The following is an 18,269-nucleotide window of genomic DNA, read 5'->3' as shown; positions in this document are numbered from 1 at the left end:
GTGAGTGGCCGCTGTGCTGGATGACAGCTATCCGGCGCCCGAAACACCGACAGACACTCAGACGAAAGAGCCATGGCGGCCACGGGTGGAGGGAAAATCAGAAGCAGAAGATATCATATCGCCTCGAAACCTTACGCCAAGAGCAAACAGGTAAACCGAGTGGAAGTTTACGCGTTAAAAGCCCCGCGTCGTGGGCGTAACGACGATCGCACCGCTGCTCGTCTCTCGGCTCGTGTTGTTGTTTTGTTGGAGACATTTTTTTTTTTCCGGCCTTGCTGTTAGCGCTCGTGGCCTCCACGCGCTGCTTAGCACGCTCAAGGAAATGCTAAATGGGCTAAAAAAAAAAAAAAAGCGGGCGGGCTCGATTGGACAGGGCAGATCGCACCGACGTGTGGTTTCGACTCGTTCGCCGGTATTTGTCGGGAGTACACGTGGGCGAGCCGGCGATAACCAGCTCGCAAATTCTCAAGCTGCCGGCGAAGCAAGGAAGTAAGAAGTCCAAAGTGTTAGCCCGACTTAGCTCCTTACGAGCTTAGCATCGGCGAGCAAAAAAAAAAAAACCCGCATTGTTGTCTTCTGCTTCTTTTAAACTTCTGGAGGCGACTCACCGCCGCAGGTAGGAGCGACGTGGTCCTAATTCACACCCGTCTGCGGCAACGCGTGTCCGTCTTCAATCGAGGTGCTTTTTTTTTTTTTTAAGGTTGTGTCGCCGGCCTGCCAGGGAGACACTTTAGCTGTTAGCCAAATCTCAGCCAGTTGAATTGCGCAGGAAGCGTCGACTTGATTTTGAACCCACATGGTTGACTTGAGGATTCACTGACCGCCGGTGTTGTCGGCTCGAAACCCGTCCTGTAACGTTACCGGTGGACAAGACTGTGTTTTGATACTCTGCGTGTCCTTTGACTGATTTAGTCACCGTGTAGAATATTCTGGTAAAACCATCGGTGGGGTAATAATAATAATAATAGTAATAATAGTAATAATAATAAATATCAGCGGACCAGTTTGTTGTCTGACTCGAGGTAATAAACTGGGAAGCTTAGTTCAAAAATGATGCCAGTCTGATAGCAGTCTGTTTATTGATAGGTACACACACAAGGTGATCAGTGTGACCAGAAAAAAAAGAAAAGGTAATCAATTCAATCGACTCGTTATAGCGGGCCCGATACTTTGCAAGGTTTTCCCTCACAATTACAACTCTTACCCCAAGAAAAGTTTACGTTTTTTCCCCCACTTAAAACGATGCAGTTTCACGTGATTAATAATAGCGTTATTATTACTATGTAAAATCTTCCAAAATTTGGAAAAGGTGGGGCAGATGATGAACACCCGGTAAGCTAAGTGGTCAAACTAGAAAGAAGAAGAAAAAAAAAAGACCACAGGGGAACAACCCAAGCCACTATAGGTAAGCTTTACCAATGTTTGGTGGTTATTATTTTAAATTAATATTGTCATGTTTTTAGTAAAATAACTGCCCACATCCACCCACTGCTACAACAGCACCTAAGCCCTCCAGAAATCCCTGTTTTGGGTGGATATCCATTGCTCATGGCTGATCTTAGTGATCCACAACCATTGCAGAAAAGTCACCGCCATTTTCTTTCCGTATGCAATTGAGCCAGACATACACAAACCAAACGTTTCAAGATAAAAGTCATTTATTGTAATTGTTTGTTTTGGCATGATTGCGTCCTCTGTGTGACAGTCTTCATCTACTTTCATTGATGGAAATGAGGTAAAACCATCATAAGTCTCAGTATATAAAAATACAATTAAGCAACATCACAGAGCATCGGCTCTGAAATACTGTGTAATCATCAAAACTTGTAATGGTTGTTTGGATCAAAACTGATACAAACAATAATTATCCAAATCTTGTGGGCAGTTGTTTAAAAGATAGGTTTAGCTTTTCTTCAGTGGCTTGATTTACACAATACTGATGGCTGAAAAGCAGAAGGAGCTTGATTGGCTACGCAGTGATTGCGTTAATGCAATCTTGAGTCACCTCAGAAGTTCTGTGTTGTGATTGCAAAGTCGCAACAGTTGTGGTTTTTCTTTTCAGAAATTACTGGACATATTCACATCACATAAATGTAATAATTGAGCCGTTGCAATTGTTTTAACAGATGCTAGGGTTCGGCCTGGGCAATACATCAATGTCGTGAAATGACACTTTGAGATTTTGGATATCTTAATATCAAGATATGGCATGTATGTCTTTTCCTGGGTTTAACGTCTGCATACAGTAAAGCGATGTCATTGTCTTAACTTCTTAGACAGTTCTATTATTATTGGCTTTTACACATTTAGCCATTATATCCATTGCTGATGATTATTTATCAAAAATTAAAGCACCAAGAGACCTCCTCCGTGTAGGCCACAGCCGTGTTTTAAGGTTGTACGCACATTCTTTTTTTCGTGAACGGGATATCTGAGGAACGTCTTGAGGGAATTGCTTCAAATTTGGCTCATTCGGATGAACTGATATTGATAGCCAAAAGGTCAATATGATCGCACACAACACATTTGTGCCCATAATTCAAGAATTCATATGGTAATCATGACCAAATTTCACACAAATAGCCAATAAGATAAAATGATAGAGCAATGGCATTTTATATTCAAAAGGCCAACTTCCTGTGACTTTTCCGTCCATTATGCAAAGCTATAACTCAGAAACAGAAGGGGAGACCGTATTTCACATTTGGTCAGATACTGAATTAGTAACACTAAAATAGGTGTCCGCCATGAAACTGATGTGTTCGATGCGTTGAAATTTAAAAAGCTGTAGCTTCTTTGCAGCAGCAACATCCATATTGGGAACATTGTCTTCTGTCTTGGACACAACTTTTTCTATTATGAATTAGCTTTTTTTGGACAAATTACTTCAAAGTCTTCCCTACATATATTGCATACGTCTTCTTACTTAAATGCTAAATGCATTGATCTGTGAGCATATTTCATCAAAAACCACTATGTTTTACAGTCGTAACAAGATAACTTCACAAGAGAGAGGTCACAGTTGTTCATACAACTCTCTGGGTCTCTTGACCACATGGCTTTATCTGCAACAGAAACACTCTTAAATCCGTATGACAATAGGCTCTATAATACGAAGTAAACCAGCACTATGGTGGTTATTGCACTCACTCTTGATGAGTTAAAGTTGTGTGTATTTGCACACAGGGTAAAGTACAGCGTGGTCCACAGGTGTATATTATAGATAAGCAGGAAGCAAGAGACACATATGGCTCTTATCGGGTGTTTATAGAGACCCCGGGGTACACAGTGACTCCATGAAGAGATGCATCCGCTGACTACGGCTTCTCTTCAACTTTTCTCTTCCCCATCTGCTTTGTAATCGCAACATGGGAAAGCATGACCTTAATCTGAAGACATCCAGGTAGAGTTACAGAACCAGATGAAATGCTGAAGAAATTATATAAGCAAATTGCTGCATTGTACCTTTCAAATATTATGCATAGTTTCGACACCGCTCTCAAATACATCCCTCCCTTTAATTGGCCATTGGATTCATGAAATAGATTTTACTTCTTGTGTTTTCATTTTCCCCGACTCCCCTGCTGCAACTCTAAATAGGTTCATTTCACCGGGGATATCATAAAGGAAAGAGATCTTCCGTATATTGCAGTCAGCCGGCTAAGACCGAGAAAGTGCTCTACACGTTGAATACATTTTTCTATTAAGTTTCTTCGGTTTACAGATTTTGCAGAAAAGAGCTCTCTAGATATTTAAATCCTGGACCTGCAGTGACTTTCTGAGCATGGTGTAGGAGCGGAGACTCATCCTTATTGATTGGAAATCATCCAACGTTACACCTCAGTCAGTATAGTGCAGACCAGAATCACTTGCTCAATGTTTCAGAGAAGCATGCACGGTGCCTGACCCAGTTTCCGTCAGACTGAGCTCATGTTTTGTTTTGCACTGGGGAAGACGAATAGACTCTCATTACAAGTAGGGCTGTGCAGCAGTTTTGAATAACATTATGCAGTGTTGATTGGTGTGTTTTGCTAATAGCAGGAGCCCAACTGTTAATATGATTCTCAAACAGAAATTATGTGGAGTTGATTTTTGCCACAAATTCATTGTTTTTAAAAACACAAAGACGAGCATCAGTGTTTTATTTGTATTTTTCGATGTAAGACATCAAAACATAAATACATGCGATTCGGCTAGCAAAACTTTTTACATGCAGCTTTGTTTTACATACGTTAAATGTTATCCAGTGCCAATCCTCAACCGTTATTTCTCCAGGAACGCTACAAACAATGTCTTTTTTTTTTCTTTTTTTTTTGTCTGTACACGCCCATCTCACTCATTTCATTCCCCCGTTGATGGCTTCCTCTCCCTTTCTCATGTTTTTATCAGCAGCAGTCAGGCCTCATCAGTCGAGTGACAGACACAGTAAAGAGCATCGTTCCTTCCTGGCTCCAGAAATACTTTAAGAATGGAGATTCTCCCGGAGGGACAGAGGCTGTGCAGGGGACAGACGAGAACTGCAAGACGCCAACTCCTCGTTCTCCGAACGGCAGCGAAGAGGGACCTCCTCCTCTCGATGGACGCGACACCCCGGAGCCAAGCACGAGTAACACAGGTGAGGACCCATTCAGTTTCCTTGGTCATCCAAAAGGTCAGCTGGGGCGTTTTATATCCTTTGCATGACAATTAAGTGTAAACAGATTTTTTTTTTTTTTTTTTTTTTTTTTTTTTTTTTTAATGTTAATAAAACTCACCGACGACTTCTTTCCTTCTTGTACAGAGCCCTCAACCAGCCGTGCATCGCTGAACTTTCAGGAGTACGTGCTCTCTCGACCTCCTCTGAGTCGCTCCCACCTCCACTTTACCCCGCTGGATCCCTCCTCCCCGACCCTGGGGGCCTCCAGCAGCCTCTTCTGCCAGCCTTCCACCTCCTCAGCCCCTGGACCTTTTTCCACGGGTTTCTCCTTGGTCAAAGAAATCAAGGATAACCTCTCACAGCATGAAGATGATAACATCTCCACCACAAGCGGATTCTCCTCCCGCGCGTCTGAAAAGGGTAAGGGCAGAGCATTTGAGCAGAAGCACTTGTTGTTGGCCAGAGATTCATGTATTTGGATGTTTTTAAAGGTACAATCGCCCTCCACGGTGTCGAGAGTTAATTGAAATGAAATGAAAATCTTCTCAGTTGACCAAGGAATGTTTTCAGTTTAAGATCTTTGCATCAATGTTACGCCGACAAAATGGTCTCTGCACTCACAATATCCAGCTTCTGTTGAAGGTACTGATTACGTTACTATTTAAAGTTACTCGTTGGATCAAACCAAGTAGTGAGTATAACATTATTGAACATCTGTACTCGGGGTATCCCTTATTACACCGCTCACGGTAATACCGGTATAATTTTTCAGGAAGTAATTATAAGCTGTGCAAGTGATCTTGGTAGTCGTCCTGACTGAGCAGCAGCTCTCCTGCTCCACTTCACCTCCAAAGTGCTCCTCAGCCCGCCACACAGGATCTGAACTCTCACTTTCAGTCCCTGTTGTTTACGAACTAAAGAACTAAGAGATCATTTTTGTTTAGTTTTTAATGAGTATTTTAAGGTATAAGGCTATGTTTATGCTGACATAAATCTGTAACGCTTTTGTTGAAATTGTATGTAATTACAATATACCAAAAATATATTACAAAAATCTAGTTATTGCAAAAATACCCAGATATGTCGTGATATTATTTTAGGGCCATATCGCCCACCCCTAATCTTTACCCAAGCATCCGCACATATTCACGCACATCCAGTAGGCCGAATATGAGATGAGGAAAAGTATCTGAACACAGATTTTATTATAAACCAGCGCTGTTTAGAACAAATATTGACTCTTATGTTTTAGAGATTCTTTCCCTTCCATCTGGCTTTTTCTTTTCTTTTCAGTTAGAGCAAACATGGTGCATAAGATTGTTTTGCTGTTTGAATGTGCAGTTACTAAAGTAGATTATCCATGAGTCCAGAGAGGCGCCCTCTACCATGAAAAATGAAAAGTCTGCAAGTTTTCCAAACACCCGCACCGCGGCTAAGCTTCAGGTCGAGGGGATATCACCTGCAGATGTGATTGGTTGAAATGAGAACCTGCGGTCTTGACCACCCCACGATGACTCATTATACGCCTGATTTAAATACATGAAGTGATAGAAAACACACATTTACTGTGTGATAATCTGCTTTGACAAGGATTTCTTTGCATTGTCTGGGCCTGAATAGCAGCACACAGACAGATCAGCCACTGAACCGAAAGAAGCTGCTGTATATTTGTGACCTGCTCCATCATTTTGAGTCACTTGGACCCCGAAACACATTTTGAATTATATGTCCGTAAAGAGGAAAGTCTCAGCTTCATAACGATACCAAGATTGTCTTTCTACACCAAATATTCTGAAATATATGCTTTCAAAGTTTGCCTGTTATCAAATGTCATTTTTGAGAAAAGGGGTATTAAATATAATGTTTCAGCCATTTTTCACACGAGTTAAAATGAATTTATTCAGACTCAAGTCAAAAGGAAACCGTATTCTTTGATTAAAAGTGATAATCCACATATGTGTATGAAGCCTGCACAAACGCTGCATTGCAGATAGACCGAGAAGCCCACAAACAAGAATCCAAAACATATGGAATATAATGTAATTTATAATGTACATAATATATACAATATAATATGAAGTATGATTTAAAAGATACATACCCAACGAGAACCAGATGTTTTTTCATCTACAAAGTGAAATGGCATAGAATGAAAATTCAAGTAATCGCAAAGATTTTAGGTTAGGAAATCATGTTAAATCATTGTAAAAAGAGGCCTGATCATTTCTACATCAATACAATCCCTATTAAAAAAAAAAACCCGCAAAACTATATTCACTGTGATATCAAAAGATCTTACAGCCTATACTTTTACCGTATGTTAGCCTATTTATTTGGCTATATTTAAAATCATGTCACTTTTTGTGTCTTATCATAGCTACACTGTCTCCTAGAAATTACGCTTGTATAGGCTATTTCAAAACTATACTCAAAATTACATTGTGGTGACAAAATAATTGCCGGCTGGATGATGTTTGGTAAGAGCCTTTTAGTGAATGAATCACTGCACAGAGATTCCTCATTATGTTATTAAACATCATACACGCACGCACACACACACACACACATACACACACACACCTGACTTACATACCTGTGTGTCAAACACACCTCAGACACAGGCACACCTGTGTGACAGTCGCTGGCCTACACTTAGACTCGGTATATTTACACAATATATTAGCCTCTTAACCCTCTGTAGTGATGATAAAAGCAGAAAACAAACAGGGAGAAAAAGATTTATTTTTTTTGTCGCCAACACTCCCCATTTGTCATTTCTTTCATTTGATCCCATCTTCCGTCTCTTCCGGCTTGAAAGAAGCGCCGCCGTTGTAGAGTTTACAGCTGCACCTGTATTCCCGGGCTGCCTCTTTGACATTATCCTCATTTATGTAACAATAATCCGACACATCGTGGGCTGTTATCGGGTCCGTCATGAGTGGAATATCTTCCTCCTCGCCATCCTCCGACTAAATTTCACCGTCATGATTTGCGCTTAATGATTTGAGTCATTTAAGGAGGTCGGGCCGCTGTCAGACCCGGCTCCGCTGTCAACCTCCAGGCGCAGCGAGATATTCCGACATTAGCTCGGTCCAATCCCCATTACATGTAGCACGTCCGACGGGAATTGAATTTCAAAGCCGTGCGACGTCTCCCTCACGGGAACTCATTGATCCGAGCTGGCGATCCTCCTCCGTCAACCACAGCTGTCAAACGTTGCTTTCGTTCATCCTCCGATGAACAGGTGTTTGGGGGGGAAACTTTCCGTCCTCACATAACGTTTAAGAGCTTCAAAACTGGACTCATCATTTGAATTTGAAATGAATGATGCTATCGTTTTAAAGCTGAGACTTGATTCGTTCAGAAGCACATAAAAACCCCAAACTGCCAAAATTGTATTTTTCATGAAAAAAAAAACAACACGTGTTTATACGAGAATGGACCTCCGCGACTTCTGACTCATTTTGATGGAACGCGTCACATTTGTAAAAATCTTGAGATGGTATTCTCATCCAACACTATGTGTACGGTTTGTCTAAGACCGAGAAGTCTCGGCCACAACACTAGATAAATACACCGATGCTCTCTTAGAACAGTCCGAGATGGTTTCAACGTCTCCTCTTTTTCAGATGTTCCCACTTCCAAAACGGCATCGCTTCCTCAGCTTTGGTCCCCAGAGACGGACAGAACCCACTCTGGGCCTCAGCCCTCCCAGTCCAGTCTGAAAAAGCCTGCTTTCAACCTGTCTGTCTTTGGAACCTCCTCCAATGTGAGTATCTGCCCCGTCCATCAAGATGCTCAGTCAGCATGTAGCGCCGGTGAAAAGCTTGCTAAGAGAACAGATCTTGCGCTGCAACGCTTGGGATTTTGGCCTCTTAGTGTTTCATCATGAACCATTTAAATATGTGCTTAAATGTACGTTTTGGAATGTCCACGTCACGCGTACTGCAGATGCACTCACTCATGCTTTTAGATGTAGTTAAATGTTGATAGCTCGAGCCTCAAATTTGATCATTTACAGTGTTGCATTATTTCTTACATGCATAATATAGAAAAGTGTTATTGTCGCACTTCTCAAAGGGAGACGGCATCTTAAATTCATTCAGACTCACTCGTGTGACCAACGTGTTGTACATTTATTTTCAGTTGCAAGGCAGCACACCAGACACAAGTCAGTCCAGTTTTCTATTGTATGCGGTTTGACTTGGATTTAAACAATGCAAGACTAAAGGGATATTGAGGGAACTTCAGGTGACACCTAACACAAGTCTGATCATGTCAGATGTGTGTAGGAATGCGTTGACTTTTGAGCGAATATTTTACCGTCGAATCCACATTGGATGGTTTTATTTACATTTTCTACAGACAATATGTGACAGGACTTTGTTTGCAAAAGCCTTTAGCTTTTTATGGGTAAAGACATTTGAATATTATTCATTATTAAAGATGCTGTCTGCCAAATTTGCACTTTAACTCGTGCATTTGTTCCAGCTATTTTATCTTATTTTACGCGTTGCAAAAAAAATCGTGAAAAAGAAATGACCGGGTTCATATTTGAGAATGTAATTAATTTGTAATAGTATACTGAACATAAAATTAACTCGGGGCTAATATAATGTAATATAACTCTCTCTTCTAGTCAACATTAAACAGCACAGTGATGAACTCCAGCCAGCTCGGAGATTCACCTTTCTACCCCGGGAAGACGGTGTACGGCGGGGCGGCTGCAGTCAGGAGCTCCCGCTCCCGTCCTGGAACTCCCTACCAGGTGAGCTGTTTTACAGATAGAAACAGTGACCTGTGTACTGAGAGCTGAACCATGTTAACTTTATGATTTAAAAAAAAAAAAAAAAAAACGTAATCGCATGGTGACTGGGCAGAGTTGGTCAAACACATTAGTTGTATTAACAACACCGATGAATTTATGGTCTTTGCTGTGAAGGTTTATTAGTAAAGCAGTTGGTTTCTGACACTGACATCATAGCGTCAGCGGCGTTTGAATGTTATTGATTTCATTCGACTAAATTGGTTCATCTGACATGTAGGCCCCGGTGAGGAGACAGATCAAGGCCAAGCCGGCTGGTGTTCAGCCCTGTGGGGTGACCAGCGCCACAGCCAGGCGCATCCTGCAGTCACTGGAGCGCATGTCGAGCCCGCTGGCTGTGAGTACACACATACACCAGTCACAACTATAACACTGTTGGTTGTTTGTTTGTTTGTTTGTTTGTTTAAATCTTTGCACGACTGTTTAGTTAGTTTAATTTAATATTATTCTATTTTTATTGTATACATTGTGCATTTTTATATTTAATAATTTTTACTGTTATTTTGTATTGCTTCACCTGTATCTATAAATGCTGCTGTAGCGAAAAAAAAAATGTCCCCTCGCGGGATTAATAAAGTAACTATCTATCTAGCTATACATCTATCTATACGCCATCATCTCCTGTGTTAAAACTTAATCTCAAAGGTTGGTTCGCCATTTGATGTGTTTGGCAGTGAATGTATAATCGTAAACTTGATGTCATGACGGATGTTCTTGCTGAAATATGTTTCTCTAAAATAGCTGCATTTTGATTTGTCTTCATCAACAGGATGCCAAGAGAATCCCAGCAGCTGCCTCATCCCCCCTGTCACCAGTAAGTGTTTTTGATGTACATCATATATTGTAAGAATCTGTTTGCAGTGACACTTTGGAGCGTACAATACACGGTGTGATGATAAACACAGAAAACATGACAGAAGCTTGTTAATATTGCAAATGAGTGATCTGTTAAAATGTTGAATTCTTGAACTGCTGATACCACATTGAGCTGAAAACGGTCTCTTACATGAGCTCTCTTTGCAGTCAATGGATGGCATAAATCTACACGTGTCACATCTTCAGGCAAAAAAGAAGCGGGTAAGTGCAGATTTCAAGATTTCGGCGATTAGTATTCCTTCATGTCTGGTGCATCAGAAATGACAAACAGCTATCCATGTCTAGCGTTGTTTTTCTGATTTTTGTTCGAACAATATTTCGTGTCCCCATATGGTTTCAGGCTTATGTATGCAGCTCAACAACTAAAGTTCACTTGTGTCCACACTGTCTGTGCGCTTAGTGGTGTGAACAGAGATGTTATTGTACAAACCCAGCAGCACTTGTTGCCGTTTGTCTTCCTGTCGTTTCCTGTCCCACTGCCCACTGCCCTCCTTTACGCTCATTACCGGAGTTCTCTTCAGCTGTTCAAAGCTGTGTGTCTGTGTCTGTGTCTGTCTGTCTGTGTGTGTGTGTGTGTGTGTGTGCGCGTGCGCGCGCCAGCTCTGGACTGGACCTGTCCTCCGTAATAACCGTCATGCTCTCCCAGCTGTGACAGCTGCTTTGTAAACGATAAAACAGCGTCGTATTGACCCTCTTAGGGCAAAGACAAAAATCTCGCTATCACAGTGTGGCTTTCGTGACTGATTTATTAACTTGGTGTCAATAAAAGCGTTGCTCAACCATAACCAGGTTTTTTTGGGGTTGTGCTAATTAAGCTAATAGTATCTTTTAAACATAAACAATCTCGATGCAGAGCCTTTATTTTACAGTTGGGTTATCAGTTGTCAGTCTTCTGATTGTAGACAAATAATTGAATGGAATCCAACCTAGTTTGTCATTTCCGCACCACAGTCTTTAACTGTTTATCTACCAACAGATACATGATATTGATGCTGATATATTGGTCTTGCTGTAGTCCAAAATATGAGAATATAGTTGATGTATTTATTGTTAGTTTTATTATAATCATATTGCTAGATGGAGATGAATTTCAGATCACTTCTGCACATCTCTAGAGATGTTATTGTTCACATTACAGGTCACAGTTTCAGGATTTTGATTATTTGAAGCAATTTTTAAATACTTAAATGCAATGACATGACTGGTTTTAAATTGCATTTGTTCACCCTCTGAGTTCTCTGGCATGGTGGTGCATGTTCTATGAATCTATCTTCTTCATTCTTAAATTATTTTTTTCTATATTTCTTAAAATCAGATGGAGCCAACTCTCCCACCGGTGCAGAAACTTGTGGTTCCTACTGCAACATCTTTGTCAGGAAATCGCTCTGTGACCTTCAGGCCTACTCTGACCCCTGGAGGAGTGACCCGAACTCTGGACTGGACCACAAGAGAGACCGTTAGTTGCCCACTTTACAGCACAACACGATTCTTCCTTATATATTACAGCTGAAAGTTGCCCAATACATACTTGACATTAATTTTGTTTTTGTGTTATTCCCATAGCCAACAAGACAATCACCGCAACTACCTGAACCAACCCCAGGTCCCTCTCAAAGGTAAAACAAGTTGATTTCATCTTTAGTGAACCAATAAACTCGATGTGTCATTACTGTTCTGTTACTGGTTTCATATTTATTCCTTGTTTGGCAGTCTTCAAAGCAAGACAATATAAATGAATCCCAACATCCCTTGTCTAACACTGTTCTTTTATTTGGATGCCAGATTGCTTTCCTTGTCCTTGACCTTAACTAAGCACTTGTCACTTTAAAGCCGTTGATGCCTGTGTTTTATATATATTTGTTCTGCTGCTGAACTGACTGATGAGTTGCCAACTTAATTTCGTTGTATCTTTTTACGATGACAATAAACATCCTTATCCTTATCCTTATCCTTATCCTTGTGTTGTTTATGTTTGTTTTACTTAGTACACTTGTTTTACCTTTGTTGTAGCACAATGGGTTCGAGGGGCCCAGCCTGTCCCCTGTCTAGCACACCTGTAGCCAGCAGCGTGAGCTCTGGAGGGGGAAAGATGAAGAGAGAGAGGACCAGTACACGACCCTCCTCAAAACGCCCGGGAGATGATGAGGTAAGAGCTTTTATGGCACCACAAATCTATTATTAGTTGTTCATCCATAAAACTAACAGAACAAACCGGTGTAATGTGATGCATACGGGTGTCTTTCTGACTTAAGGTGGCCGAGATGCCGAACCTCCCAACCATCTCACTTCCCATCAGCACTTCTGCCTTGCCCACCTTCAGCTTCTCTTCTCCCCTGCCGCCAGTCACCACTTCCAGTACCTCCACCCCCAAGATACCTGCTGTTACTCCTGCTAAAGAAACTATTACAAATAAGGTCTGTCTTAAAACCTTCATCTATTGTACTATAATCGGTCTACAAGTCCAACGATAAACAGATTGTTGCTAATTTTTCTTCTTGCAGGATCCACCAAAGGCCGCCACACCCCCCTGTGTACCTTTTACGTTTTCCTCCCCTATTGTCAAAGCCACTGCTGCTAGCCCACCTTCATTTTCCCCTTCTGTAAGTATTTTTTTCTTACTGCAATTACACCATCGGCAATTTCTCAGACTGTCTTTACAATAGCTACATAGATAATAAGTACTTTCCTTGTTTGTAGGCTGGATTTACTTTCAGTGCACCTGTGGCAAAATTGGGTCCCTCCATGTCAAATGGAAAGCTGGCCACACCCATAGCTGCAGCAGGTAAGAGAGTTTTCTTTGAGTTATGTTACTGATGTCTTGTGGTCACTCAGAAACTTAATAATATTTTGTGTTTTTAACGTGTAAAAACAGTGAAACCTGCAACTAGCAAAAGCACAGAAGATTTTGATGGACCTTTCAAACCAGCCAAGGTCCTGAAGCAGGGCAGTGTCCTGGATCTTCTCAAGGCACCTGGTTAGACTCATTGTGATCTTTTTGTGCACTGTCACACATTCTTACAAATTAAATCTGGAAATTCATTGATTTAATTCTTTGTCTGTTCTCTCTCAGGCTTTGCTTCTCCCGTTGCTCAGATTTCCCCGAGACCCGACGCCGCTCCCCAGCAGACGTCCACCCAATCCATCTCCACCTCGACAACGTCCTCACCCCTCCCTTCTTCAATCGGGTTTGGTTTGCTCAAAGCCTCCCCAGACTGGACGTGTGAAGTCTGTTTGGTTGCGAACAAACCATCTGAAACAAAGTGTGTTTGCTGTTCGGCGCCACAACCCAACTCCTCATCCAAATCCGTGGACAGTAAGCAGTCATCTGCCACCTCTGTTGGGCTGGAGAGCAACAGCACCAACAACACCTCCACCACTACAACCACGGCAGGTTTTGGCACAATGTTCTCCAAACCTGCAGGAACCTGGGACTGCGATACGTGTCTTGTGCTCAATAAACCTGACGCAGTAAAGTGCGTGGCCTGTGAAACGGCCAAACCCGGGACGGGGCTCAAACCCTCACTGACACTTCCTTCTGCCTTCTCAGCTATTAAGACTGTATCTGCCCCAGCAGCCCCCATTTATACAGGGTTCAGTGGATTTGGAGACAAATTCAAAAAACCTGAGGGTGCATGGGAATGTGATACGTGTTTGGTAGAGAACAAGGCAGAGGACACTAAGTGTGTGGCCTGCATGAGTGCTAAACCAGGTAATGAGAGCACGACCACGGCAATATTCACATTTACTTCCTCACAAATTGCCTCTAGTTGTACCAGTTATCTTTTTCAGCCATCCATGTAATTCCACTGTCACTGACTAAATGTTATCTCCAACAGAAATGGTTAGTGTTGGTAGTTATAATTCTTTCTTCATCCACTCCACAGGAGCCTCAGCAGGACCCTCTTCGTCAGCCGTCAGTGCTCCAGTGTTCAAGAAGCCTGAGGGCGGCTGGGATTGTGACGTCTGTCTCCTACAGAATAAGGCTGCGGATGTGCGGTGTGTCGCCTGTCAGGCAGCCAAACCTGGAGCTAACGTGGAGCCCAAGGGTAAAAAAAAAAAAAAAGCAGTCACCTTTTCGGATTTTGCAACAACATGTAAATATTAAATGACTTAAACAGGCGAATGTTTTCTTATATATATATATATATATATATATATATATATATATGAGCCATCACAGAACAAGTGTGTGTGATACATCTTTTTTTAATAGATATTCATGTCCTTTACTTCTACGCATAAGCACAATATATTGATGCCACCTATTTGATTGCATTATACCTGACCGTTTTATACACAACCTGCACCTAATCCTGTGTCGTTTTTTTTTTTTTTTTTTTTTTTTTTATATATATATATCTCTTGTTTCTCCTCAGCATTTGGTTCTTCTTTCAGTTCCTCAGCTGGTGGAACTTCAGGTTCCTCTACTTTCGGCTCTTCTACCTCTAATTCTGGAGGTTTTAAGTTTGGCACATCAGACAGCACTTCTGGATCGGAATCTGGAGGTTTCAAGTTTGGTGGCTCGGAGTCGTCCTCGTCGTCTTCTTCATCAGGTGGATTCAAATTTGGAGTACCATTTGGAAACTCCTCATCAGAAACCACTGCTAAAGACACTACTGCCTCCTCAGGGTTCAAATTCGGCAGCTCATCTGAGGGCTTTAAATTTGGGACTGCCTCTAGTGATGACAAAAAGCCTGACCATTCTGCTGCAGGTTCTGGGTTTAAGTTTGGAGTCAGCGGTGGGATAGCGTTTGGAACAGGATCATCTAGCACAGAAAGTAACTCCTCTAAGGGGGGCTTCACCTTTGGACTGTCAAAACCCGAAGAGAAAACGTCAGACAGCACCACGACCTCTTCATCCTCCATTAATTTCACTCCTGCTCCCCCCTCTCAAGAAAAGAGTGAAAGTGAGGCACCATCAAATGACACCACATCAGCGAACACCAACTCAACCACCACCACAACTACTACAGCAAGGTCTGTATTTGGGAGATTGGGCGAACCAAGTTTGGCGACCAACACGCCACCAGCGAGGTCTACGTTTGGATCCTTACAGGCAGACAAGGAGGCAGCGGCTCCCACGTTCACCTTCGGGAAGCCAGAGGAAAAGAAGGAAGCGGCTGCCTCCTCGGCTCCGTCCTTCCTCTTCGGCGCTGCTAGTAAGGATGTCGATTCAGCACCGGCCGCTTCAGGGGGGTTTTCCTTCAGCAAGCCCAGTGCTCCAACAGAGCAACCTGCAGCGGCTTTCACTTTTGTCAAGCCAGCAGACAAGAGCGAAACTTCTTCTTCAGAGGCTCCAAAGCCCAACTTCACTTTTGGACAAACTGCTTCAGGTATGCCGCGTTTTGTAAATATTTAAAGATTTGATTTGTTGTAAAGGTTGTTCTGTTGAGCAATTTGTTGAAGTAATTGTCCAACACTTTGGGTAAAAAGCTTTTTGTTAAGAATTCTTCTTCTTGTCGGTGTGAGGTTGCCAGAATCACAAGATTTTATTTATACTCTTCAGTTTTGTACAGGTGAGATAATGTATGCTTTTCTATCTAGTTGTTGGCTGTAGCTTAATATTTACCACACAAACAAGAACGGATCCAGTGGTATCAGTCTGTCAATAAGGAAGTGAATAACCCCCCCCCAAAAAAAAAACCCTCTTTCAACGTGGTTCTGGCTGTTCTCGTTTTTAGTTTCTGTACGTAAACATTTTAGTGGCTTAGTTTATTGGTCTGATCTCAGAACATAGTGACAGCACAGAGGAGAAGACACACTAAACACTGTCCATAAATCCAGGATTTTTAAATTGATAATTGACCTCACTAAAAAAAAATCTGTTTTCTGTCTCACTTAATCTGTGCCTTTACCCAACTAAAGTAAATATGGTGGGTTGAAGTTAACAAAAACAGCCAGATTTGCAAAATCTGTGGCCAGAACGACAAGAATAACTTCTGTTATTTAAAAAAAAAAAAAATTCAGCAGAACAGCTTTTCCACTGCGATGTATTACTCACATTAAGAAACATGGTCTCCTCTTGAACAGATCCTGCTGCTGCACCAAAACCAGCGTTTAATTTTATGACTGGTAATCCCAGCAACACCACCAACTCTACCACCTCATCGTCCTCCACCCCGACTCCCAGTCTGTTTGGCACCACCAGCAGCGGCACCACCACCAGCAGCAGCAGCAGCAGCAGCAGCACCACCACGGCGGCTCCGGCTCCCTCTGCTGCTCCCAGCATTTTCATGTTCGGTCAGCCTGCCGCAACCTCCAGTGACGCTCCTCCAGCTAAAGCCTTTATGTTTGGCCAGAGTCAGGACGGTCAGGCGCCTGCCCCATCAGCTGCCCCTCTGAACTCGGCTCCGGTCCCAGCGCCAGCTCAGCCCTTCATCTTTGGTGCTCCTGCCATCGCTGCTCTTCCTCCTCCTCCTCCTGCTGCTGCCGCTGCTCCCTCCTTCGGATTTGGAGCAGCAGCACCCTCCTCTGCCTCTTCGTCAGGTCTGTATTTGCTCTGGCAGCTCATTGTCATCCTTTTTGTTTTGGATTTACTGATAGAACGCGCATATTTGGGCTTTAACAACAATTATGAAACATTTATACGAGATACCTGTACATGTATTTATTTTATTTTTTTCCCCCCATCCTTTTTTTCCACTAACAGCGTCATCTGTAGTTCCCTGCCCGTTTGTGACTCCTTCGTTCGGGTCATCCTTTGGATCCCCTTTCACAGCCGCACCCTCCCAGACCCCGGCCTTCGGGGCCAAACCCAACGCAGCCCCTGTCTTTGGACAGCAGACCAACTCCACACCTGTATTTGGGGCGGCTGCTAATTCTGCACCAGGTGAGTGGCTGTAACCATCTGTGTTGTTTTCCGGCTGTCCTCAGAGCCCTGTGCTTCCTGACCCTTTCAGTAAGACGTTCTATTTATCGTGGCCTTATTCAGACATTTAAATTTGACTCCTTTTTTTTTTTTTTTTTTTTTTTAATCAGGTGGAGGCTTTCAGTTCGGAGGAGCCAGTTCGTTCGGCGCCACGAACAACGCCTCGGGTGTGTTTACCTTTGGAGCAGGATCAGCAGCATCTCCTGCCCCCGCTGCCAGCCCCTCCGTCGCACCTCAGCCAGGAGCACCTGGAGGTGGATTCAACTTCGCACAACCCCCCACATTTAATATTGGGCAAGTTGCATTTCCTCCTTCCTTTTCCAGGCATGCAGTATTTTCTGAACGTGTACATCGAAACATGTATGTTTTAACATCGTCAGTCCAAGTCAAAATGAAGACCTGATGTGGAATAACAAATAGTGGGATTGGACATTTGAGAACATTTGCAATATATGTTCTGATTTCAAATGCTCTAAAGAATAAGTAATTCTCTATTTCCTTTCAAGATTCATGTAGCTGCTCTTTACTGAAGAGAAAACGAAAAATATTTGAACAATAATTGACTATCAATTTATTCTCATGATGCGTTGACTAGCTACACTGCTTTAACTACATGATTCATTTTCCCAACTGATTATTGTATTTTGAGTTTTCCTCAAAAAGACTCATTTTGGTGTGCATAATAAGAAATGTATTAGTTCATTGAGATTCGTCTTTGACAATCCTTCAACAACTGTATGGTGCTAAACATGAACATATCCTAATAATAATCAGTGAACTAATAATCAATTCACCAGGTGTTCGATAGCAGTTACTGATGTTGGTGTTTGTTGTGTTGCTTTAATGGAGACTGTGTCTGTTTTGCTTTTCCAGGTCAGCTAAATCCTTCACCGCCTCGCCGGCGGGACAGCAAGCAATCGCTGGGCGCAAGATCAAGACAGCAGTGCGGCGCAGGAAGTAGGGCCCCATGGCCACAAGAAAGTAGACTTGACTTTGACTTGACTGTATCTGTAGCCCCACTGAAGGCTCAATGAAGGCGTGGAAGGTCTCAACTGGACAGCCAC

The 18,269-nt window shown here is 42.5% G+C and overlaps 1 protein-coding gene across 2 annotated transcripts in view; it reads left to right on the top strand.

The window, feature by feature from the left end:
* Window positions 1-36: 36 nt before the first annotated feature.
* The window catches only part of nup153 (nucleoporin 153), a 19,731-nt gene continuing 1,498 nt past the window's right edge, over window positions 37-18,269 (top strand). The window contains exons 1-22 of one of the 2 annotated variants that reach the window (XM_069176070.1): window positions 37-150; window positions 4,390-4,615; window positions 4,781-5,056; window positions 8,266-8,405; window positions 9,276-9,404; window positions 9,682-9,798; window positions 10,231-10,275; window positions 10,485-10,538; window positions 11,653-11,793; window positions 11,901-11,953; window positions 12,348-12,483; window positions 12,590-12,751; window positions 12,839-12,937; window positions 13,035-13,119; window positions 13,210-13,311; window positions 13,408-14,046; window positions 14,222-14,383; window positions 14,714-15,670; window positions 16,368-16,823; window positions 16,987-17,166; window positions 17,316-17,499; window positions 18,079-18,269. The exon at window positions 18,079-18,269 is cut by the window's right edge and continues 1,498 nt beyond it. In XM_069176070.1, the coding sequence (XP_069032171.1) occupies window positions 73-150; window positions 4,390-4,615; window positions 4,781-5,056; window positions 8,266-8,405; window positions 9,276-9,404; window positions 9,682-9,798; window positions 10,231-10,275; window positions 10,485-10,538; window positions 11,653-11,793; window positions 11,901-11,953; window positions 12,348-12,483; window positions 12,590-12,751; window positions 12,839-12,937; window positions 13,035-13,119; window positions 13,210-13,311; window positions 13,408-14,046; window positions 14,222-14,383; window positions 14,714-15,670; window positions 16,368-16,823; window positions 16,987-17,166; window positions 17,316-17,499; window positions 18,079-18,166 (4,509 nt within the window). In that variant the 5' untranslated portion in view covers window positions 37-72 and the 3' untranslated portion in view covers window positions 18,167-18,269. The remainder of the gene's footprint in view (window positions 151-4,389; window positions 4,616-4,780; window positions 5,057-8,265; window positions 8,406-9,275; window positions 9,405-9,681; window positions 9,799-10,230; window positions 10,276-10,484; window positions 10,539-11,652; window positions 11,794-11,900; window positions 11,954-12,347; window positions 12,484-12,589; window positions 12,752-12,838; window positions 12,938-13,034; window positions 13,120-13,209; window positions 13,312-13,407; window positions 14,047-14,221; window positions 14,384-14,713; window positions 15,671-16,367; window positions 16,824-16,986; window positions 17,167-17,315; window positions 17,500-18,078) is intronic. The other variant, XM_069176069.1, reaches the window with a different exon arrangement.

The sequence above is a fragment of the Embiotoca jacksoni genome, unplaced genomic scaffold, assembly GCF_022577435.1.
Source record: "Embiotoca jacksoni isolate LCO1_2020_lvr unplaced genomic scaffold, fEmbJac1.0.p SCAF_7, whole genome shotgun sequence".
Classification (NCBI taxonomy): domain Eukaryota; kingdom Metazoa; phylum Chordata; class Actinopteri; family Embiotocidae; genus Embiotoca; species Embiotoca jacksoni.
This window is presented reverse-complemented; position numbering and strand designations above follow the sequence as displayed.